The 25,452-nt window shown below is 43.3% G+C and overlaps 1 protein-coding gene across 1 annotated transcript in view; it reads left to right on the top strand.

The window, feature by feature from the left end:
• The window catches only part of GALNTL6 (polypeptide N-acetylgalactosaminyltransferase like 6), a 1,098,474-nt gene that overhangs the window by 891,569 nt on the left and 181,453 nt on the right, over window positions 1-25,452 (top strand). Inside the window, exons 5-6 of the mRNA XM_060101558.1 lie at window positions 3,651-3,836; window positions 7,311-7,494. Of these exons, the coding sequence (XP_059957541.1) occupies window positions 3,651-3,836; window positions 7,311-7,494 (370 nt within the window). The remainder of the gene's footprint in view (window positions 1-3,650; window positions 3,837-7,310; window positions 7,495-25,452) is intronic.

Genomic DNA, 25,452 nt, shown 5'->3' with positions numbered 1-25,452 from the left:
TGTTCATACAAAAGAAATGCAAACTGTTTTTAACTTAAAGCCATCTCTACCATTCCCAGGAACTCCCTTGTAGGAGAGCCTAATTTGCTAATCACGTCTTCATTGGGAGCTATGGTTAATTAGATGTTACAACTGTACTACTAAGAGACAATGGACCCCTCCAAGGGGCAGTCAACTAGAACATTTTTCGGAGTCAAAGCAACCTAATTATTACCGCAAAGTTCAACTTAGAGGAATTGATTTGAACACTTAATGGACTCACTTTGGGGTCAAACCTCTTGAGATTAGTTAATTCATACCGGACAGTCTTTTTAGTACATTAAAATGGGCTTTGATAAAAGAAAAATACACAGAATCAGAAAATGTACAGAGAGGGAAAGGCAACATGTAGAGACGCTCCCACCAAGTTCCAGAGAGTTTCCTATAAACTAGAAAGTGTGGAAGCATAAATCCCAAGTTGGGACAATCCCTCACGGGTGACCGACAACCCCCTGCTTCTTGCTTTGGGACACGTGGGAGGTGAATCTCTTCTAGAAAGAAGCACTTTCTTGTACGCAGCTCCAGAGAATTAATCTTCTTCTCCCCCAGAAGAGACTCCTGTAGTCCTTAGGGGTCAGAGAGGAAAGCAGTGAATGCACTCAGATTGTCGAGATGGTACCCACAGTGGTACATTTGACAGAAGAACCGTGAGGTTTAAAGAAAGAGTGAAGAACACTGTTTGGGTGGGTTTAGCAAATGTGCATGATCTATTTTCAGTCCCCTACGACTGTGGGGACACTGTTTCCACGAGACGGTATGTCCTGTGGTCCAAACAACTGATTTACAAATAAACTTAGAGAGTGATTCTTGTTGGTATGTTGGTGACACAAAAGGATTTCAATGACTGAATACATTACAGGAATGAGATTATAAAGTTTTCCTAAACATTGATTACTGTGCAAAGTCCTAATAGAACACAGGCCTTTCACAACTGGTACCCACAGAGCCCTCGTATGGATCACCAATCACGTATCATGCCTTTGATAGCACACGTGGATGGCGGGCCTCTGCTTCATTTCCCTAACAAGACAGTAAGCTCCAGGCTCCCTCAGAGGCGGCACTGGGCTGTACAGCCCTTGGGAATCTTCCTTGGAGCTTGCACACAGTGGAGAGGGGAGGAGAGAGCCAAGGGGAGGGGGCACAGCACACCTGGCTCAAAGCAGAGAGGGACACGGGACAGCCAGCCTCCTAGGTGAGACTCTACCACACAGCCATCAACTCATACCAGCTCGTTCATGGCTAGCCAAAACTGTTTCGCTTTAAATTGGCAATAAACGGAAGATGATGAATTATCCAAAGCTCACTGAGAAATACAAAAGTCTATATTTTTCATCTTTCAGACTTTGCATTCTAAGGCATTCCTTCAGCTATTTAGAAATGCTGTTTCTAGGACTTCCCTGGTGGTCCAGTGGTTAAGAATCCATCTTGCAAGGCAGGGGACACCAGTTCGATCCCTGGTCGGGGAACTAAGATCCCACGTGCCATGGGGCAACTAAGCCCACACGCCACAACTACAGAGCCCATGCACTCTGGAGCCTGTGAGCCACAACTAGAGAGAAGCCCACACACCGCCACGACCCACACGCCACAACGAAAGATCCCACGTGCCGCAACTAAGACCCTATGCAGCCACCTAATAAATAAATAAATATTTTAAAAAAGAAGAAGAAATGCTGTTTCTCTTCCTAAGTACAAGTGATTTACTGGGGTCTCCAATTATTGGCTTAATAAATGTTTACTGAATGAGCACTGTCAGGTCTGTAGTCAAAAGCTTGACCCTCCTCCACCCTCTAAGAGGACAAAGATTCCCCCCGAGTCAGGTTTAGGGAGTTTGCAGCACCTACTCACATCCTTCATCATCACAGACTTCCCACCCAGGTCTGGCCTGACTCCAAATCCTGTAAACTTTGTACTCTAGTCTGATCTGCAGATCTCTGTTCATTACAGGAAAAACAAAATAGAGGGGGGCATATTTTGATCTAAAATATTCTTGTGGAAGATCCCACCAGTATTCTTTTACAGTAAAAATTAGAATGTGAAATATTTTAACTGACCCATTGGTAAAACATATTTATAGGGCAGTCAAGAAAAATAAAGGAAATTGAGAATTTTTTAAGCACTTCACCAATAATCAGAAGCAATAAGAATAAGGATAAGGACCTCCCTGGCGGTCCAGTGGTTGGGACTCCACGCTTCCAATGCAGGGGGTGCAGGTTCGGTCCCTGGTCGGGGAACTAAGATCCCGCGTGCCATGTGGCGCACCAAAAAAAAAAAAAAAAAAGAGTAAGGGTAAACCCTTGCACGCAGAGAAACTCCACTGCAGAGTAATTCTGACATCTGTTAAACTGGAGAGCAGGAAAGAGATCATAAACCCTTCCATGAATCCCTACCGTTACAGATCATAGGAGGAGACAATAATAATACTGTCTTTTTTTTTTTTTTTTTTTTTTTGCTGTACGCGGGCCTCTCACTGCTGTGGCCTCTCCCGTCGCGGAGCACAGGCTCCGAACACACAGGCTCCGCGGCATGTGGGATCTTCCGGGATCGGGGCACGAACCCGTGTCCCCTGCATCGGCAGGCGGACTCCCAACCACTGCGCCACCAGGGAAGCCCCAATAATACTGTCTTTGATTGCAAACGTGCAGAGAAAGTTTGAAAGTGAAACCCACAGAACAAACAGCATGCTAAGATTCTGTTTCAATTAATATTAGACTATGCTTGTTAGAAACTCCAGGAGAGCCTTCCTAATGTTTTATATGCAGGAGACTGAAAGCAGAGATGAGTATATATCCCACAGAAAGCAAGCCACCAAAACACACTTATTTGGCTTAAAAAAAGAATGGAGAGATTAATGCATTTTATCACAGCCAGTAGGAAATGTTTTAGTCTGTAAATAAGTTATCTGATTTGATTTTGTTCCCGCTGTTTTTTTTTAATTAAGCAAAGAAACATTTCCAAATTTTTGTTTTCTCATCTTAAAGACCTAAGTCCACAGTGATTATGTAGCATCTCATCGGCCTATCCCTCTTCACATCTAATTTTAACAGCAAATCAGTCACTTACCACTTCAAATCAGGAGCCAGGGGCTGAACTTGCGTGCCAGTTTGCTATTGCCTCACGGGGGGAAAAATCTGTTTGGTCCCTGTTGATTTGAGAGGTATTTTTTTTCTTTCCTGTGGTTTTACATGCAGTATTTTCAACACAGAGAACACTAGGCAAAGCCTTGCCAGAAAGGGCCCTCTTGTTGGCAAAAGCCCATATGCTGGAATGTTCACCTGACTTCACCAGCAGGGACCCAGGGCTGATGCCCACCTGGGTGCAGGCTGGCGAGGCTGCAGTCTGGTGGCCCCTGGTCCACAGAAACCACAAGGTGGAGTGCCAGTGGGTCAGTGTCCAAAGGGCGGCATTTGCATCTTATGGAGCCTTCTGCAACTTGTAAGGTATAGAGACCTCTAGGCATGAAATCTTACTAGTCTTTCCCCTTGCAATGAAACGAGAAGAAGATGGGCTTCAGCTGGGCTTCACTGTTCACACACAGACACCTGGGAGTAATTCTGCTACAGCTAATGTCCTGTGTTCTTTCTGTACCCGTTCTTCTCCCTCCTTCCCAGAACACCTGAAGGAGAAGTTGGAAGAATACATGGCTCGGTTTTCCAAAGTGAGGATTGTTCGCACCAAGAAAAGGGAAGGGCTGATCCGGACCCGACTCCTGGGGGCGTCCATGGCCAGAGGCGAGGTCCTTACGTTCCTGGACTCCCACTGCGAGGTCAACGTCAACTGGCTGCCCCCGCTCCTCAGTGAGTGACCCTCAGCCCCTGGGGCCTCCGGGGGAGGTGGGGGAGGGTGCCATGCGCTTCTATGTCATCCGCCATCGGCAAAGGCTAGAGACCCCTTTTACGAGGTTTGCAGTGGGAGCGGTGAATTCTACCTTAACTATTGCCGGGACGTATAGGTAACTAGAAAACCACATTGAAATGGACATTTTAGGTAATACCAACTGCAGTCTAACTTAAGGTTTGAAAAGGTTTGATTTCTTTATCTTAGACATTCACTGAGTAAACACTAAAAGGAAAAAGTATTCATGATACTACCTATAAGCACAGTATGATTAAAATACACACACACACGGAGTTTAGCAAGTATTATAGGATTGTTAAGAGATGAGAAAAGTATTCAGCCCCAGAACACAGTTAAAGTACAAGCGCACTGACATTTTCCTAGGATTTATAAGGCCATTCTCTTTTCCACTCCGGCACCAGCTCAGCTCCCTAAATATACGACCCCCCCATCATGTTTGCACACAGTCCCTCAAACACTCAGAGCTGCCGTCCAGGTGATACGTCTTAAATGATCACTAGAAGACTATCACTTGAACTGCTAGAAACACAAAAGTCCTGAAAACCATTCAAGCTCGAAAACCTGCATGAGGTTCAGTCCAAGCATCAGTATCTTTAATTTCACAATTAAGTCAGAGATAAAGCCCAGGAGTAGCTAAGGAATAAATTGTAAGGCTGAGGGAAAAAGTGTGTTTCTAAAAAGTTCTTGGTGTGCACATATTGAGTTCCTTTCTGTTCTTCCACATTTCACTAAATCAACTTTTATTGTAAGTATTTCCCTGGCCTTGGAGCTAAAGCCAGTTAACAACCTCCTTCACAATAGCTGCCTCAGAAAGAATCATTTTCTATTGAGAACCGTGCAGGATTTCAGATAGAAGCAGCAAAGCTCCATTAGTAAACGATGTGGGGAAAAAAATAAATTGAACTTGTGTTGCATTTGAAACAGGAAATGACCAGCAACTAAGGCTCCACCACATCTCAGAGCCACACTCTCCCCTGCAGACAACCACCCAGACACCCTAATCAACAGGGATGTTTCTATGCTCCTAATGGCCAGAGATTCCTCTGAGCTTTTAATTAAAAGTACCTTGTCCAAGGACATAGCAATTTAGAGTTTCATCAGCAACCATCAGTTTCCCTTAAACGGAATTTGACCTATATGGTGTTGAATACTCAAGTCAGCCCAAGGCCTAATTTATTTATGAACCAAAGCAAGCCCTAAATGCCAGTTATCAAGGCTCTGATTGTTCATATGCATCTAACAAGAAAAAAAATAGGAAAAAAGGGAAAAGACAGAGAAGCCCACTTTTTCTCATTCAAGCATTTCATTTCCTATAGGCCTGATGGGTAAGAAATGATTCACGCTCAGGATCACTATCTTTTTTTATTTTCCTCTATCAGTGTCATGAAACATCCTCCAAAATGAAAAAAAAAAAAAAAAAAAGGTGGAGCCACACAGTTTCTTGGTTCATTTTTCACCTTGGGATTTTACCTGAATTTCAATTTCCCATTGAGAGTCTGTTTGTTTGATCCCTGGAAATTGAAATGTAGGCACAAGCCTTAGATAAAAAATTAGTCATGCTGCTTTCACCCCCGAGCTGGTGCTACTGGATGAGAGCTGAGAGGAAATTTGAAGGGAAAGTTGACAGTTAATTTAACAGACTCATTCTCTTCAGGTCACCTTGGGACTCCTTGTTGGTCAAGGAACTTGTAAATCAACCTGATTCTGAATTTGACTGAAGAAAGTCACTGAAACCTTAATACTCAAATACCTGCAGAGGTGATAGAAGAAATATTTTGGACACAGTAATGATGGTCTCCTCTGTCAAAGACATCTATGGGGGAACGCCACTTAGATAAAGATTAAAGCCCACTGCAAGGCTTGCCCAGGTGAAAACGATGCCCACAGAGCCCTTGGTGGGATTAACTTAAAGAGTGAATGAATGAATGAAAGAGAAAGAAAGAAAAAGAGAGGGAAGGAAGGAAGGAAGGAAGAGAGAGAGAGAGAGAGAGAGAGAGAGAGAGAGAGAGAAGAAAGAAAGAAAGAAAGGAAGGAAGGAAGAAAGGAAGAAAGAAAGAAAGAAAAGAGAAAAAAAAAGAAACGGAGAGAGAAAGGTAGATCTGGGGGGAGATCTTCCATAGGATTCTGTCATTTCCATGCCCTGCCTTATCAGTGTCATCAGAATAATGATGCTGAAATAGCCAAACCTCATTATTTCTAAATTATGTCTTTTCTTTTTTAAAGATACTTAAATGTATTTTATTCCACAGGCCACATCCAAAGGTCTTCCAAAGAACCAGAAAGCAGATGTTTGCACTTAAAAGTTCTGTCTGACACTATTAGTTTGTTGTAGTAAATACTGAAGAAATGCACATTGTTGGGAAGACAACACTTCACATGTAGCTGTTCTAGGTCAGCCAAAGTACCTGTACATGCCCTTCCCAGCACTGGCTGTTCAGGTCTCACATAATAACATCTACAAGGGAGGAGCTGGAGCTGTAACTGGAAAATAAGTCTCCTTTCTGCCTCAGAGAAGCACCATGGCCAACTGGAAAGACCCCAGACTTTAGCACAAGACCATTAAGCAGGGATGGCATCCTAATTCTTGCCCTCAAAAGATGAGCGACCTGGGACAAGTTATTTAACTTCTCTGAGCTCAGTTTCTCATGTGTAAACTAGGAATGACAATAAGAACAGCCTCACTGGGTTGCTAGGAGGGTTAGGAACAGCCTGAGTATACTTAGTAGTTGCTCAAGAATCGAACAGTAGCAGAAATAGTAGCGGTAGTATCAGGCCATCTAACATATTTTCAGATATGATGAGAGAAGATAAAAATGTATAGCTTTGATAAACAGAGTCTATATTAAAGAACAGTAGCAAAATAGGACTTGGCAAAATCCCTGGTAAGCCTGAGAGCAAAGAATTCTGTGTATAATCTGCCAGCCTTTGCGGGGCGGTGGAGGGACAGCCATCATGGCCGTTGTAAGATTAGATGCTAAAAAAAACCCCATGAAGTTAAATATTTACATTTTGGAACCTCCAGAAAGCAGGCCAGTATTTTCTCAGCAGGCTCTAGCTGCATGCTTGAAGGAACACAAGGACTGTTTATACTCCACGCATGTTGGGTGCACTGTAAAATGACAGATTGGGGACAGGTCAGAGCAAAACTGTGACAGAGGGAGAGCTAAATGCTCTTCGCCAGGTATCTCTGGGACATCACCTTCTTCAAGGAAGATACCACAACTCTAATTGCACCTAATCACTGTCCCATCACGTGAAACCCAGCATTCAAACAGAGATTCTGCAAAGTGCTCTGAAGGCAACAGGGAACCAGACTGCGAGCACGATGCGTTAGGAAGGGCTTCTCTTGGCAGAAAAGTGAGAGCTGACCTGGGCAGGCGTGTCATTTCCTGTTCCGTGATTTCATTTTTCAGACCAAATTGCACTCAACCACAAAACCATCGTGTGCCCCATGATCGATGTCATCGACCACAATCACTTTGGGTACGAGGCCCAGGCCGGGGATGCCATGCGCGGCGCCTTTGACTGGGAGATGTACTACAAGAGGATCCCCATCCCTCCAGAGCTGCAGAGGGCGGATCCCAGTGACCCTTTTGAGTGAGTAGCAGCCGAGGGAGGGTCCATGGGAGAAGGGGCTGGTAACTCAGGCGTGTGTCCGCTGGAGACCCATCTCTAATGAAATGGAATAAAACGGGTGGCAAAACACTGGGGAAAGGTCAGACCTACAAGTGGTGTAAAATCACAAGCTGTGCTGAGTACCTTCTTGAACTTTCTGAGTGTGAGAGGGCGTGTGCGGTATGAGAATCAGTAAAGGCAGAGTTCACAGCAAATGCCCGGAAAAGGGATGCAGTCCCTTTCAGCCATTCTCTTAGAGGTTCTTTCCTCATTTTCAGTTCCCTCTGCTTTCTGCTTTTCCCTAAAGGATTATTTAAATTAACTATTTTACTTTTCTTTATTAGGGAATGATATAAAATATGAACCAGTATTTAGGCCTAGGTTCCATGCCCTGCTAGGAACTGCTTCTTTATAAAGGAGGGCCATATTTTGGATGAGCAGCTGCTCCCAGAACTTAAACTTGGGGAATTCAATCAAATGATAGATCCAGAGGAGATGATCTTTGATAATATTGCCCCCAGTTTAGTTCTATACAGATATAAGTTTACAGTAATCTATTGATTTCTACAAAGCTAAATTCTTTTTTTCCAATGTGGACATGAGAACTGTCTATGTCAAGAAAAAGAAAAAAATGTGGCTCAGCTTGACAAACTATTAGGACCATTAATGGTTAATGGTGAAATTTTTCCAAAAGTTACCCAGAGATTTCCCAAGGCATGCTATTATCTATTCCTCATACTTTACCCTTTTGATATCCTTAAAACCTTTATAACTTTAAAACTATTATATTTTTTCTTAGTACAAAAAAAATGTCCAGATCAAGGCTTTGCACACTCTCTAAGATTCTATTTAACATGCGTTAAAATCTATACTGTCTTTTTCTGATATTTTATTTTTTTATTGATGTATAGTTGCTGTACAATATATATAAGTTACAGGTGTACAATATAGTGATTCACAATTTTTAAGGATTATACTTCATTTATAGTTACTATAAAATATTGGCTAGATTCCCTGTGTTGTACAATATATCCTTGTAGCTTATTTTATACCTCTTAATCCCCGACCCCTGTATTGCCCCTCCCCCCTTCCCTGTCCCCACTGGTAACAACTAGTTTGTTCTCTATACATGAAAGTCTGTTTCTTTTTTGTTATAGTCACCAGTTTGTTGTATTTTTTAGGCTCCACATATAAGTGATATCATACAGTATTTGTCATTCTCTGTCTGACTTATTTCACTTAGCATAACATCCTCCAAGTTCATCCATGTTGCTGCAAATGGCAAGATTTCATTCTTTTATATGGTTGAGTAGTATTCCATTGTATATATATACCATGGATGTATCTTCTTTGTCCATTCATCTATTGAGGGACACTTACATTGCTTCCATATCTTGGCTATTATAACTAATGCTGCTGTGAACACTGGGGTGCATGGATCTTGTCAAATTAGTGTTTTGGGGTGTTTTTTTGGATATGTACCCAGGAGTGGAATTGCCAGGTCATATGGTATTTCTATGTTTAGTTTTTTGAGAAACCTCCACGCTGTTTTCCACAGTGGCTGCACCAATTTACATTCCCACTGACAGTGTATGAGGGTTTCCTTTTCTCCACATCCTTGCCAACATTTCTTATTTGTGGTCTTTTTTGATGATGGCCATTCTGACAGGTGTGAGATGATATCTCATTGTGGTTTTTATTTGCATTTCCCTGGTAATTAGTGATATCGAACATCTTTTCATGTGCCTCTTGGCCACCTGCATGTCCTCTGTGGAGAAATGTTTATTCAGGTCTTCTGCCCATTTTTTAAATTAGGTTGTTTGCTTTTTTGATGTTGATTTGTATGATTCTCTAACGCCATATACAAAAATAACCTCAGAATGGATTAAAGACCTAAATGTAAGACCAGATACTATAAAACTCCTAGAGGAAAACATAGGCAGAACACCCTTTGATATAAATCACAGTAATATTTCTTTGGATCCATCTCCTAAAGCAAAGGAAATAAAAGCAAAAATAAACAACTGGGACCTAATTAAACTTAAAAGCTTTTGCACAGCAAAGGAAACCATCAACAAAACGAAAAGACAACCTACAGAATGGGAGAAAATATTTGCAAATGATATGACCAATAAGGAATTAATATCCAAAATATATAAACAGCTCATACCGTTCAACATAAAAAAATCAATACTGTCTATTCATTAATAACATGGGCTATAAAAGTTTACAGTAGAGAAACTCCCAAGTGCAAAAATTACTTCAGTGACTCACTTTAAATTACAGTAAACATTTGATAAACATCAGGAAAATGTTTCTTCCAATTCTATTCTCTAAGAAAATAAACTCTTGGGAAAGCAAAGGGGATTTCAAAACACATTAGCCTGATAAAAACGAAGAGAAATCATTTCTCTTGTAATAAGCGCAACTCATTAAGTATCCAGAATTTCTGAAAGAGGCCTCTTCAGATGTGTAAATTGCTGGAGAGTTTTTTAGAAGAAATAATGAAGCCCATTGTTACTCTTCCAAATACTTCAGCCAAGATTTAAAGGAGATTGAAAACCACCAGGGAAGTTTTTTAGTAATCCAAGGGAAGGAGTTTCTAGTAAGTGTTTGTTGTGGGCCCAGCTGAGAGATGATCTTTAGACATCTCTGAAGGTGACCATCTGAAAGTCTTGGCAAAGGGGCTTAGGGTGGGATTTAAAGTCAGGTGGGTGTGGGAGAGGATACAGAAGGACCCTAAACACGGTGGAACTGTTATTAGATGGCAGCTGATGGTAGAATAGCCATGGTCCAGCTGCTACTATTCAAGTTTGCCATGTTGAAGAGCAAGGATTCATCCATGATAACTTTTCCAATAAGTACTGTAATCGTGACTGGATTATAACGACCTTCTATTTTACTTCCGCTGTAACTGTGAGGCCCCTGCTTTCTGCAGATGTGGGATCAAAATGCTACCAAAGGAATTTCAAGTGGTGAAAATTCCAAAAATATTCTCAGGCCCTGCACTGACTGTTGAAATTTTTGTCGGCAGACCCCAGCTATGGCTATCAGAGTATCAGGCACCTTGCTTAACCCCAGAGCTGGCAGAGTTGCTAACTTTCAGAATTAAGTTACCTCTTGTTCCTCTCACCTACGTAGGTGGTTGCCATCCTGTCAACAATGGCATTCTGTCCAGTACGACTGCCTTTCTGCTTTAAGTCCCTTTGATTCCTAGGGAGGCAGACACTTTAGCCTTTTGTAAAAGATGTAGCTTCCAGGGGTGTCCACTTTGATCTTCGAAACTGCATTTGCCTTCCTGATAATAAAAGAATGCTTAGTTACCCAAGCAGCTCTGAGCAGTGTGTCAGCAACTCCATTATCTCGGCGGCCACCTGAATGTACGCATAAACAGACACGCTTTCAGCGAAAACTTGCTTCTCTAGATGTAAAGCTTTAAGATACACAGAACGAACGTGGTCTATGTATACATCTCTCAAGCCTTTCATGTTTTCCACTGGTGGCTATGAGGATTTCCTCGGGGGTGGGGTGGTAAGGGGAGAGTAGGCAGAAAAGTCGCGAAGAAAGGAACTACAGAGTAACATGGAAATGTATTGCAAATTCCAGGACCTTTCTGACAATATATATGCAAAGATTGTCTTTCTGTAGCAAGCTGATCAAATGTCCTGAATGACAAGACCTGAATTCTCCCATTGATTCTACCATTGTTGGAGTTTTCTCCAACTAGTGACTGCAGTAGTGTTTTTCAACCTGGAAATCCTGTGAAATTAGAGGGACATGAATGGTATTTAACAATTAAGGAATTGAATTGAAAATTTCAGAGTATTATACGGGTACATAAGTATAGCTATTGTTTCTCAGATATTTGAGTTCAGTTATAATGCATATATGATCCCAGGTCATGATATAAATGGTGTTTCTTAATATAGGTTACACAATCACAAGAGTTCAAAATCTATCAGCTTCCTAAACTGGGAATCAAAACTTTCATGAACCTGACTAGGAAGGAAAAGAAAAACTCATAGACAACTTTGACCTCTAAGGAAAAAATTACATACATTTGCAAAGAGATCTAGTTTTCAGACAAACCACTCCTAGAATATGAGAGACAATGCAGTATTCACAGTTCAGATTATCTGGCAGTCACAATTCTGATTAGATTGGATATATTTGGTAAACATTCTTGTCTCTTGGAAAAAAAATGAACTATTCTCCTTTACTGGTAGCTTATATCATGGCATAATGCCCTTAGAAAATTCTTGGTATTCATAGCTTTTAGCAGGTTTCCTTATTCCTGGTTTATTTCTAGTGCAGGGCACTTGGGAATTGAAGTCTTTTCTGTGTGACAAAACATAATATGCTCCTTTAGTCATGATGAGAAAGGGGAAGATATTCCTTTGCTTTCTGACCACTAACTTATTTCTTCAACCTTATCTCGGCATCTGAAAGTTTAGAGAGAACCAGAAGGAATTATCTTATCCAACTTCCCTTTAATGCAAGCAACCCCTAGACAGCATCCAACACAGATGACCAGCCTCCTCTTCTTTTTTTTTTTTTAGTGAAGTAGAGTTGATTTGCAGTGTTGTGCTAATTTCTGCTGTACAGCTAAGTGTCTCAGTTCTACACATATATACATTCTTTTTTTATATTGTTTTCCATTATAGTTTACCCCAGGAGATTGGATATAGTTCCCTGTGCTATACAGTAGGACCTTGTGGTTTATCCATTCTAAATGTAACAGTTTGAATCTGCTAACCCCAAACTCCCAGCCCATCCCTCTCCCACCCACCCACCCATCCCCTCCCCCTTGGCAACCACGAGTCTGTTCTCTATGTCTGCAAGTCTGTTTCTGTTTTATAGATAGGTTCATTTGCGCCATATTTTGGATTCCACATATAAGTGATATCCTATGGTATTTGTCTTCCTCTTTCTGGCTTACTTCACTTAGTACGATCATCTCTAGTTGCATCCATGTTGGACCACCTTCCTCTTGAACTCATCAGGGAAGTAATATTTGCTACCTCAAAACACTGTCCCTTCCACTAGACTGGTTGACAGGAACATTTTCCCATGGATTAAGAAAATTCTACCTTCCTCATCCCAAGTTGTCCTACTTGAAACACAAGGAATGTGTAGTTCCTCTTCAATGACAGAGCTGTTAAAAATCTTTGAAAACGGCTACCAAGGCAGACAAAAGAAACTTGTTTCTTCTCCATCATGCTAAATATCTCCAGTTCTATCCTCACAACCTCCAGGTCCTCCAGAATCCTTGGAAGTTCGTGCTGATTGATGGAAATGCTCGATTTCTGTAAATTCACATGAATGCAGCAGTTTCATCCACACTTCTCCAACTTGTTCACAAGGATAATGTGAAATATGCCACCCAACATGTCAGGTACTCAGGCCCTAATATATGAGTCTGTCAACCTTAAAAATAAAGTTAATTTCTGGAGAATTTGCACTGGTTTCTAGAGATCATGCTTCCTTGTGCGAAGTACTTACAGTCAATTCAGCAGTTTATTCAATTTTGCGATTTTGCTGTGTATTTCAGAATCTGCTTCTATTCTGTCTTTCAGCTGTGGAGAGATTACTTTTACTCTGCCAGTCTTCTGCAAATAGATCTCCAACAATTCCCCAAAGGCTTCTAAAACACAGAGTTTTAATCATCATGGATGAAATTTTTGTACACCATCATTAGCCAGGACTGAGATTCTCTATTTTCCACTTTTATATAGCATCAATTTCTAAAATTTTAAAATAAAGGTATCTGCACTTGGGGGTGAAAAAGCCTCATAGGATACAAATGTCCATTTATCCTCTCAGACACCCCTATGTCCACAGACACATCAGTTTGAATTCAGTGCTTTCTCTACCAGTTACCTAGCCTAGAAATATCTCAGGGCATGGATAGCAATGGCCATGACCCTTTGGCAGGCATCTCAAGGTTGGAACTTCAAATACTGAAGATCTCCTGAGATGTAAGCACCAAATGTAGATTCTTTGAGGCTGGTTCTGCAGTCCAGCACTGTGAAGCGAAGCCCATGTTCAAAGGGATAAGATACTCCCTGTCCGTTACGGAGAGCTGTATCCCTGTGACATGAAAGTAAGAGGCCTTCTGAAAAGATTTACTGACAGGGTCTTCCTTTATTCTTCCAAGGGACAGAGTGCAGATCCCCGGAAACTTGCTAACTATCTTTCCTATACAGGAGTGTCATAAAGTATGGATGCCAACACCATGTGAAAGGCAGTAACCCTTGGGTAACAAATACAATGCTGTGCTAAATTTTAGAATTGAATCAGAAAAAAAATGTGCCAGTAAGCATAAGTTTATCAAGCTAGAAGAAACCTTAAAGACAATTCCACCTCTCATTTATTTATTTATTTTTAAAATTGAAGTATAGCTGTTGTACAGTACTGTCTAATTTACAGGCATACAATATAGTGATTCACAATTTTTAAAGGTTATACTCCAATGACAGTTATTATAAAATACTGGCTAGATTCCCTGTGTTGTACAATATATCCTTGTAACTTATTTTATACCTAACAGTTTGTACCTCTTAATCCCTTATCCCCATATTGCCCATCTCCTCTCTCCCCACTGGTAAGCACGAGTTACTCTATATCTGTGGTCTGCTTCTTTTTTGTTATATTCACTAGTTTGTTGTAGTTTTTAGATTCCACATATAGGTGATATCATACAGTATTTGTCTTCCTGTGTCTGACTTATTTCACTTAGCCTAACATCCTCCATGTTCATCCATGTTGCTACAAATGGCAAAATTTCATCTTTTTCATAGCTGAGTAGTATTCCACTGTATATATGTACCACATCTTCTTTATCCATTCATCTGTTGATGGACACTTAGGTTGCTTCCATGTTTTGGTGACTGTAAATAACGCTGTCATGAACATTGGGATGCATGTATCTTTTTGAATTAGTGTCTCTGTTTTTTTCAGATATATACTCAGGACTGGAATTGCTGGGTCATATGGTAGTTCTATTTTTAGTTTTTGGAGAAATCTCCGTACTGTTTTCCACAGTGGCTGCATCAATGTACATTCCCCCCAACAGTGTATGAGGGTTCCCTTTTCTTCACATCCTCACCAACATTTGTAAACTCAAAATGGATTAAAGACCTAAATGTAAGACCAGTTATTATAAAACACCTAGAGGAAAACATAGGCTGAACACCCTTTGATATAAATCGCAACAATATTTCTTTGGATCCATCTCCAAAAGCAAATGAAATAAAATAAAAAATAAACAAATGGGACCTAATTAAACTTAAAAGCTTTTTGCACAGCAAAGGAAACCATCAACAAAACAAAAAGACAACCTACTGAATGGGAGAAAATATTTGCAATATGACTGATAAGGGATTAATATCCAACATATATAAACAGCTCATACAACTCAATACAAAAACAAACCACCTGATTAAAATATGGGCAGAAGAACTGAATAGACATTTTTCCAAAGAAGACATACAGATGGCCATCAAGCACATGAAAAGTACTCAAGATCATTAATGATCATGGAAATGCAAATCCAAACCACAATGAGATATCATCACATACCTGTCAGAATGGCTATCATCAAAAAGAACACCTCTTGTTTTTTGTTTTTTTTTTTTTTGCGGTACGCGGGCCTCTCACTGTTGTGGCCTCTCCCGTTGTGGAGCACAGGCTCCGGACGCGCAGGCTCAGCAGCCATGGCTCACGGGCCCAGCCGCTCTGCGGCATGTGGGATCTTCCCGGACCGGGGCACGAACCCGTGTCCCCTGCATAGGCAGGCGGACTCTCAACCACTGCGCCACCAGGGAAGCCCAACCTCTTGTTTTTATAGAAGAAGAAATCTAGACTAGAGTCTATGTAATTTATCCAGTGTCACAACTGATAAATTTAACAGCTACTGCTAGAATCTGGGCTTGCTGACTTCCCATTCTGTGCTACATTCTTTCATCCACACCACGGTGGTGGGGAGAAAATTTAGAGTTGTTAAATGCCTATTACTATGTGTCAGGTGCAGGGGAGGAAATCTCCATGTATTGTGAATTCACTTAATCCTTATCTCAAGTCTATGAAATAAATAATACCATCTGCGTTTTTACAAATGAGGTAATTCAGGCTCAAGAAGTAATTTTCTAAAGTTTATGTAAGAAACTGGAATAAGGACCCAGATGTAAGGATTCATACTATTCCATGGAAATTTCCACCTCCCTCTCTGCTCAGAGACAAAACATTCTGTAGTGCTTCAGGGATAATCAAACAGAAGAAAACATTTTCAGAGAAAACAGTGACTTCTTCTTCAAACAGCAGTGCATGCAGGTAAATGACCACCACAAAACTGAAAGCATCACTGGCCATCACCAATCCTCTCACAAGTCTTTTCTCCAGATGTGTTCAACACTGAGTTAAACAAAATCATGCCAGGTCACCTCAACCAGATGGACTGTGGCTGCACAAGGCTGCCCAGTGGAGGGGTCTAAGCAGGGCTGAGAGCTGGCTGGCCCTCTGCTGGGAAGGCCAGGGGCCCACGCTTGGGCTGTCCAGCGGAGAGCAAGAGGGGATCGCTCTCCTTGGTGGGCCCTGTAGCTTTGCCTTATTAATGCAGAGCAGAGAACAACAGACTTCAGTCAAGTCACTTGCTGCCCAGAATGAACAACTAGCTTTAGTCAGCACCTTATTTATTTATTTATTTATTTTTGCGATACGTGGGCCTCTCACTGTTGTGGCCTCTCCCGCTGCAGAGCACAGGCTCCGGACGCGCAGGCTCAGCAGCCATGGCTCACGGGCCCAGTCACTCTGCGGCATGTAGGATCCTCTCGGACCGGGGCACGAACCCGTGTCCCCTGCATTGGCAGGCGGACTCTCAACCACTGCGCCACCAGGGAAGCCCCAGTCAGCACCTTATTGATTGCATTGTTTGACATTCAAAATTGTAACATCCCACTTGGGTAAATTCCCAGTGGGGACTGAGCTGTACCTTAACTTACTTAGAATTTGAAAGTAAAGATACTCACTTTTACTCTTTTCACATGAGTTTTGACCCAATATTGCCCATCCTGAATTTAATCAAGATTAGTAAGGAATAGGCTCCCCATGTGGAAAAGGAGACTGGACGGGTCTCTCCACTTTCACCTCTGAGTTGCACCAGGCATTGTTCACCTTCTCCTTTTTTTTCAGTCCAGCCCCTGTTGGGTTACCTGTAAACCCTGGAATATCCATTTGGTAGGTGGGAGAATTTTATTCATATTCTACTTCTCAAGCTAAGTCAATATACCTCACAGATTTTGCTGTGACCTTCAAGCAATTGCTTCCAAACTTCACCCCCTTTTCCCTCAAAAACCCAAAATGATGCAAACAAACTACCACAGTATTAGCTGCCTCAACCTCAATCTTCAAATACCTAATTCTCTGTGATTAAGGTTTCGAAACTGTAGTCTCAAACTTTGGAGGGGATTAGGTTAGAAAGCAACATGGATGGACCCAGAGACTGTCATACTGAGTGAGTAAGTCAGACAGAGAAAGACAAACATCATAGGATATCACTTCTATGTGGAATCCGAAAAACTGGTACAGGGGGCCTTCCCTGGTGGCGCAGTGGTTGTGAATCTGCCTCCTAATGCAGGGGACACGGGTCCGAGCCCTGGTCTGGGAAGATCCCACATGCCGCGGAGCAAGTAGGCCTGTGAGCCACAACTACTGGGCCTGCACGTCTGGAGCCTGTGCTCCGCAACAAGAGAGGCCGCGATAGTGAGAGGCCCGCACACCGTGATGAAGAGTGGCCCCCACTTGCCACAACTAGAGAAAGCCCTCGCACAGAAACGAAGACCCAACACAGCCCAAAAAAAAAAAAAAAAAAAAAACTGGTAAAATGAACTTATTTACAAAGCAGAAATAGAGTCACAGATGTAGGAAACAAACTTATGGTTCCCAAATGGGGAAGGGGGGAGGGACAAATTGGAATTGATATATACACAGTACTGTATATAAAATAGATAACTATTTTATTTACTTATTTTTATATTTATTTTTGGCTATATTTATAAATATATTTATTTATATTATCATGGTGCGCGGGCCTCTCACTATCACGGCCTCTCTTGTTGCGGAGCACAGGCTCCAGACGTGCAGGCTCAGTCGTTGTGGCGCACGGGCCTAGTTGCTCCGTGGCATGTGGGATCTTCCCAGACCAGGGCTTGAAACCGTGTCCCCTGCATTGGCAGGCAGATTCTCAACCACTGCGCCACCAGGGAAGCCCAAAATAGATAACTAATAAGGACCTACTGTATGGCACAGGGAACTCTACTCAGTACTCTGTAATGACCTATATGGGAAAAGAATCTAAAAAAGAATAGATACATGTACATGTATAACTGAATCACTCTGCTGTACACCTGAAACACAACATTGTAAATCAACTAGACTCCATTAAAAATTTTTTTAAAAAGAGAAGAAAATACATTCATCAATTTAGCCTAACGATGAGTTCCAGGAGAGTGAAATAGGACTCCAGCTCTCCAAAACCTCAACCACAGTTCTTGCATGACCTTTGAATGATTCCAGAAGTTCTTCCATTAATCTGACCAAATAACCTATTTCATTAAGCCCATGTAGTATGTAACGTAAAATCTAACATTTGTAAAGCACTTCTCTACATTACCTAATTGACTCCTTGTAAAACCCTCTGGCGTAGGTAAAGGAGCTATTGTTATTTTTCCAGTTTTGCAAATAAAGTGAGAACCAGAGAAATTAGCTAACTACTAAGAGGTAAAACCAGGACTCAAATCAATGTCTTCATTCATTCAGATTTCAAATCTTAGAGCTAATCAATAATCTCATAGGCATCAAATCAATGCCTTCTTTCATTCATTCGGACTTAACTCCTAGGGTCAATTGATACTTTTCGTTTCCTCCCCCTTGAAGAGACACTTTGGCACCCATGAAGTGCAGTGGTTTTATCAGTGAAGGTTTCCTGGCAACTCTGTAAGGAGAGCAGGAGAGGGGAAAGATTGCCTTGCTCCCCACACTGTCTTATCTGCAGCTTAACTGTCTTATCTTACCAGCTTAACCGAAGCTGGTAGGTTGAAAATGTCAGCTTTCCATTTCTTCCTAATGAAGGGAAATGTCAACAATGACAGCTTCTGGTCTGTTTATAACAAGACCTAATTCAATATTTGACAATCACAAAAGGACAAAATGTTTAAGGAAAAATACTGTCAAATTTCTAAGTGGTGTCCTACTCTACAGAGGGTGAGAATCAAGGAACAGAAATGTCTCAGGGTCTTAAAAACTAATCAAAACATTGAATAAGATCAATCTCCCTCGAAAGCCCAGAATGAAACCCCATGGAAGAGTTTTTTAATGTCAAGTTAAAGGCTGTAACATGGGCAGAGGTGTTAGAAAGCAAAATTGTTAATGATCCGTCTGTCCCCATGAACACCCCTCCCCATTGCTCCTTCTCTGGGCTCTCGGGCTATCCCAGTCCTAGGTCTCGGGGTAGAATCACCATCTGATAAACACTTCACACCAAGGGCTTGTGATGAGCCTTTTCCCTGGTCAGGACTTCTTTCTCCCTCTCCAGGGGGAGTGATCTTTACCCCAGCAAATGTTCCCTATGCATTTCTCCCTTTTCCAGCATCCAGGATAACATTAACAAAATTAATTCCTGAATAAAGTCACTGCCTTTATTCTACCTGTGCTGCCCTGCTCTTCTTCCCTCTGTCCTGCTCTCTGGAGGTCTCTGGGTTCCTGAGGTGGCCGTGGCTTTGATGCCCTCTTTCTGATTTCTGACCATGAGCTGGACTTCTAAACCTGTTTCTGCCACCACTCCCTTTAGGGTCAGTCCGTCACAGGAGACCTGGTAGACCATGCTGTTTTGAAAGGAGATGAGCCCTATTTCCTGCAGGCTGATATAGATTCTTGTCCCTGTTCACCAGTCACTCAGGACTGCGTTCCCAGTGGAACTCAGAAACACCCTCACCGTGACTTTTGTCCTACAGAACCCCCGTCCCTGTTTCTTCGGTACAGTAAGTCCCCTACATACGAACAAGTTCCATTCCAAGAGCACATTCTTAAGTCCAATTTGTTCATAAGTCCAACAAAGTCAGCCTAGGTATCCAACTAACAGAATCAGCCGTATAGTACTGTACTGTACTAGGTTTATAATACTTTTCACACAAATAATACATAAAAAACATCTTTTTGCCTCACTCTATTCTTTCAGTTATCTTCACTTTTGTTTCCATCATTATCTCTTGGCGCTTCTTAGCAGTACCAGTTACCTCACTGCTGCTTTTACACTTGCTTCTGGACATCCTGGGCTTGAAAATAAAGATACTGTACTACTGTACTCTATAGAGTACGGTAAAGTACACAAAAGCACAACCAGTTGTAGAGGATGCACGCACATGACAATGTACGCCAGACACGTGAACTAACTTCCGTATTTGGACACGCAAGCGCACGTTCGCATCTTTGAAAGTTCGCAGCTTGAAGGGTCGTGTGTAGGGGACTAGCTGTAATATCTCCTCTTGAACCTTGGACTCGGACTCTCATTCCTGGTCTCGCAGGTTAGTTGGCTCCTCCATAGCCAGGCTGCACACTGAATTCTGCACCCCAGGCTCCTCTGGGCAGAATCAGCCCATCACCTCTCCACCGCCAGGGCCATCCAGTACTTACCGATAAACCTGCACCCCTTAAGACTTCTGACGTACTGAAGAACTGTGGAATTCCCAGACGGACTGCTGACTTTTATTGTCCATTTACCTGTTCTTTCGACCATGAACCGCTTTGCTCTGCTTCTCAAACCAGTGTCCTGAGTCCATCTTTCTGTCTCGTGTGTGATGACTGTTTTCTGTGTCCTTCCCCCAACCCCGAGATGTGCCTTGATTCTACATACACTCAACTCCTTGTCTGGACTCCTGTATGGGTTCTGTGCTCCAGGATACAATCACACTGAGTTCCAGATCCCCTGTTTCTGACTCCCCATTCTTCTTTCATTAGAGTTCTACTAGCATTCAGCTAAGGAGCAACCTCCATGAATGAGCCCCCTTCCTAGAACCCAAGGTTCAGCAACATTTACTCTACCCGTGAGGACATCCTACCAGAGCAGGGAGAATTTAACAGACCCTCTGCCATTCACCCAACCCCTTTCCCTCCCAGGGAACAGGAATATAAACCCAAGGCCCAGGTGCATTTAGCTTTGTTTTCTCACCTGAAGCTCCCGCTCTGCTGTCCTCTTTCCTTTCCTTCTCGAGTCAACAGCTCTTTTTTTTCCTTCTAATCGTTGCTAACATTGATACTAGAATGAGGGCAGGGAGGACTGTTTTATTCGATTTACTCATCACTGCACTTTTAGTACCAAGTTCCTGCCCATAACAGGTGCCCAATAAATACTTATTAAATGGATGCAATAAATATTAAGTTCAGGAGAGGATATGGTCCAACAGGGCTGTGTATCCGTGAAGAAGAAGTGACAGTTTTTCAGAAAAGGATAACAGCCAAGGAAACCGTTACAGCACAGTATGTGTAGGGCGTCACCCGAAGACTAGTCTGAACAAGAGGTGATCCTTATAGGGGAGTGGTAGAAGATAAAGAAAAATAAATGATGGTCAAGACCAGACTTAGAAGGCCTTTATGCTGCATGTAGAAGGAACAGAGCTGATAAGGGAATGTTCTAGGAAAAACCATCTGGTAGTGGAAGGCCTTCCTGGAATCCTTTACATTATGAATGATAATGAAAGTCATTTGGAAAACCACAATCCAGGAGAGAAGAACATCTTTCACAAGAGGCTGGTTCTTAATAAGGTAATGAAACCGATCCTTCAAGTTCTCTCCATTTCTAACAAGCACCGAGATGCTGTCAGAATCCAGGGCTGTCAAGTTCTAGACACCGACTGGAACCTGAGGGGGCCGTGAGGGCGCTGCTGGAAGTCCATTGGAAGGAAGGGCTGGGGGGTGGTTCATGGACTTGGCGGGGGTCGTGGTCTTAGAACTGGAGGGTAGGCAAGTATAACAGCCTGGGAAACATGCACAGATATGAAGTCTAGTTAAGAAAATTAAACCTTACACGTGGTGTTCAGATGAAGCCTTGAGTGTTTATAGTGAAAGAAAGGATGAAAACTGGAGTCTGCATCCAGGACTCAGCAGGCAGGGGTCTGCTGGCCCTGTGATGCTGCTGGACCTGAGCAAAGATCAGAGGGCAGGTCTGTAACTTGACCAAAGGGCTGGACAGAGAGTGATTGAAAGTCTCTTTCCCTGAAGTTCTCTGCCACAGAGATGGAACATGTTGGCTTCCAGGGACCCAATTCCATGATTTTATATATATATGTACTCATCATTATATTATTATTTTATATTATAATTATAATGATTAGGATGACTTTATTATCATTATATAAATTTGATTATGCATATTAAATTTGCTTATAAATCACCTCAAGTTATTTTTTGAAATGAGTCCATATGGATAGTAAGAGTGAGAAATACATAAAGCCTATCTTTGAGTCTATGATGAGGTCTTCCAAGGTGGGTGGTTTTCGTTCCAAATCACATGGCTGGAGGTGAGTGTCTAAGTCCTTTGGGGTCTCTGTAAGGAAATACTGTAGACAGGGTGGCTTATAAACAATAGGAATGTATTCCTCACAGTTCTGGAGGCTGGCAAGTCACAGCACTGGCAGATCTGGTGTCTGGTGAAGGCCCACTTCCTGGCTTACAGATGGCCATCTTCTTGCCGTGTCCTCACCTGGTGGAAGGGGCAAGGGAGCTCTCTGTTCCGTTTTTCATAAAGGTACTAATCCCATTCATATGGGCTCCACCCTCATGACCTCAATGCCACCAGTGGCCTCACCTCCAAACACCATCACATTGGGTGTTAGGTTTCAACATATGAATTTTGGAGGACGCAAACATTCAATCCATAGCAGTGAGACTGTGCTCAGAAATGAGTTGTATATGTGATTGAAAAGCAACTTCAGAATAAAGAAATGAATCAATCAGAAATGATGGATTCCCCATCTCACTCTTCTAATAAAGTTTGAGCAAAAATAAATAAGCAGAATAATAAAACAGTCATGCACACACCCCCTTGATGTAAATAGAAATGAGTGATATTAGAAAAGTAATATACTTGTATTAGCTTCCCTGTGACTGAAGTGGTCCGTCTTTATTGTCTGCAGTCCTGATTATCTATTTGGGGTCCAGGAGCAGTATCTACAGTGAAGCCATATCCACGGAGGAAACACTTTTAGCCAAACCACCATTCCCTCCTTCAAAGCAACAATTAAGCAGTTTCTTTTTCTTTTTTTCTTTCTTTCTTTCGTTTTTTCTTTCTTGTCTAACACTTCTTGGGGTAAATACATCCGAAACTATGATAAGGAGGAAAGGATGTCTGCTTTTGTTCCTTGGCGTGCCAACAAAAATCGGACAAAGTGAGCTTCTTGAGGGGGCAGGTTACAGGACATAACCCACGGGAGAGGCAAAGGCCCAGGCCACCCATCAGGGGAGCCTCATGTTGTTGGGGGTGGAGACCTGGGGTCTCCAGGCTGCAGTTTCTGAGTCAAAGTCACCTTGAGGGCACCTGCCCGCTCGAACCTTCTTCGGCTGGGGGACCGGGGCCACACCAGGATGTGTGTGGTACCACGTCTTCCTCCTCGGTTTTGGCTGCTCTCCCATCAGTAGGAACGAGCGTGAGCTTGGCCTGGATCCCGCGGTGGAGTCGGGGGACCCAGGGCAGGGGAGAAGATTCACAAGGCCAAGGCCGGAGGGTCCCGACTGCAGTGGACGGGGAAGAAAACGCACGCAGGACGTGGTACCCAAAGGGAGAAAGCAAGTGAAGAGCGAGGCATCAGAGGAAAGAGGTGATGACATCACAAGCCGGAGGACAGAAAGCCAGTCTGAAGGGCACATGAGTCAAGGCCAGCAGTGGGGGGAAGGGCTGTGCCCACAAGAGAACATCAGGGCGGTGCTCATGCAACGCCCGCGGGGGAGTGGGCGCTGTTTCCCACCAACGGTCCTTCCCCAGCTCTACAACTGTAAAAGCTCGAGAAAACTCAGACCAGCCAAGCACTTTTCCTTGGCTTAACACGCTCCACGAATTAAATGTTAACTTTTTATAGCAACAGAAGTCACCTCATAGACAAATATTCTAGCAACTAGGACAGGTTTCAAACATACAGTCACCACTCAAATGCACACAAATGCCACCTCCTCTGACTCTGTAACTGAACTCGGGGGAGCCCCAGACAGAGCATCCAGTCCATCAAGAGCAGCCGGACTGCTTCCCACACATGCAGGCCCCGGGGGCAAGAGGGCAGAGGAAGGCCCATGGGCTATGTCCAAACACAAGTTATAAATCAAACAAGCAAACGATCCAGTTGTGTTCTATCTTCCCACCTTGGTAAATATACCTTCCCATCACCAGGAAGGCCAGGTCTGCAGGTCGAATTCCTCCTACAAGCTCTACAGACGTGGCGCTGTGTGTGGGCAGCCTGTCTCAGCCCACTTGCCCTGCCCGCACTTCGACCGCCGTAGGCACGTGCAGGCGGACATGAAGCCCGGGTGTCCTGCTCCATCCACAAAAATAGCCATCCTCTGGCCACCCCTCCACCCCAAACTCCTGTCCACAGGAGGGCAGCCCCAGGAAAGAGGATGGAAGAAGAGAATGCGGTCTCAGAAGCACCCAACACCCCTGTGTGGGGATACCGCAAACCCAGCACCCAACTTCCAGGACGTGTGCAGCCCCCAGTGGGTACATCCGTCCACCCAAGGACGCCCATCCTGTTGGAGGGGACAGCCGAAGTTGACCAGAGCACAGGCCCTCCTTCCTGGATGGGAGTGAGCCCTGATCTCACCATATAGATTCCTTCTGATCCAGAGCATGGTCCCTTACAGGTAAATTCTCAATCAATTCTCAATGCAAACTCAGTCCATTCAAATATCAAATTCCACATCAGGTCCAGGATGGCATCGTACTACTAGGGAGAGTCATGATGGGGCAGGGGGGTCATCTGAGCTTTTATCTTTCTCCTCAGCTTTCCCTGGATGCACACTGAATGCAGTGGATCTTTAAGAAGCGGCTTTTGTCCACACTGGACCCCCTTGCTGGGTCCCTTCACCCCCGTCATGGCCATCCCTGCCTGGTCCTCTAGATTTCAGCTCTCATCTACCTACCACACATGTCCCCTCCCCCAGGCATGTTAGGCGAGGGGAAGTTTTCCCTTCTTCCGTTCTAGGTTCTTCAGCTGGTCTAATCATTACGTTGATATAAGACAGATTAGCAGGAGGAAAACAAATTTAATTTCATGGGAATGGGAGCCCAGAAACTATGAGACTCAACGAGGTGGCCAAGCAGGCAGCTTTTATACCTTTTAAACAAAGAAACAATAAATTTGGGAAGAATTGACAAGACAAAGTAATTTGGGCTTGGGATAGTACATTAGCAACAAAGTCACAAGGTCTGTTTACTCAGGCTTCTGACCCTGAGTTTCCTGTCTCTGGTGATAAGGATGCCTTATCCCCTCCAGGTACAGGGAGGGGACCCTTCACAGGGGAGATTTATCTCCTGCTTTCAGGGGGACAAAGGAGGGTCAGAGTGTCTGTTTTGCACTGGCCGTCTATTAAGTAACTTTAATTCAAAATAATCAGGGTGGCAAAGCCGTGTATTTGGGGGCGGCCTGCGCTGCTTCCCTCACAGGTGAGAACACCTGCTCTCCTCCACACACACGCAGCCTGTGGGGACCTGGGGGACCCCTGCTCAGGCCCCCAGGCCAACTAACCACCCCCAACCCGGTCACTTGCACAAGCTGCCCCAGGTCGGGCCAGGCCTCTCCCCTACCTTCTCGGTGACTCAGATGCAGCAGCCCAACAAACAGTCCGTGTCCATGTGCTGTCCCCTCCGCATGTCCACGTGGTCTTCCTTCTACACGTACAGAG

Source organism: Mesoplodon densirostris, chromosome 6, assembly GCF_025265405.1.
Source record: "Mesoplodon densirostris isolate mMesDen1 chromosome 6, mMesDen1 primary haplotype, whole genome shotgun sequence".
Classification (NCBI taxonomy): Eukaryota; Metazoa; Chordata; class Mammalia; order Artiodactyla; family Ziphiidae; genus Mesoplodon; species Mesoplodon densirostris.
This window is presented reverse-complemented; position numbering and strand designations above follow the sequence as displayed.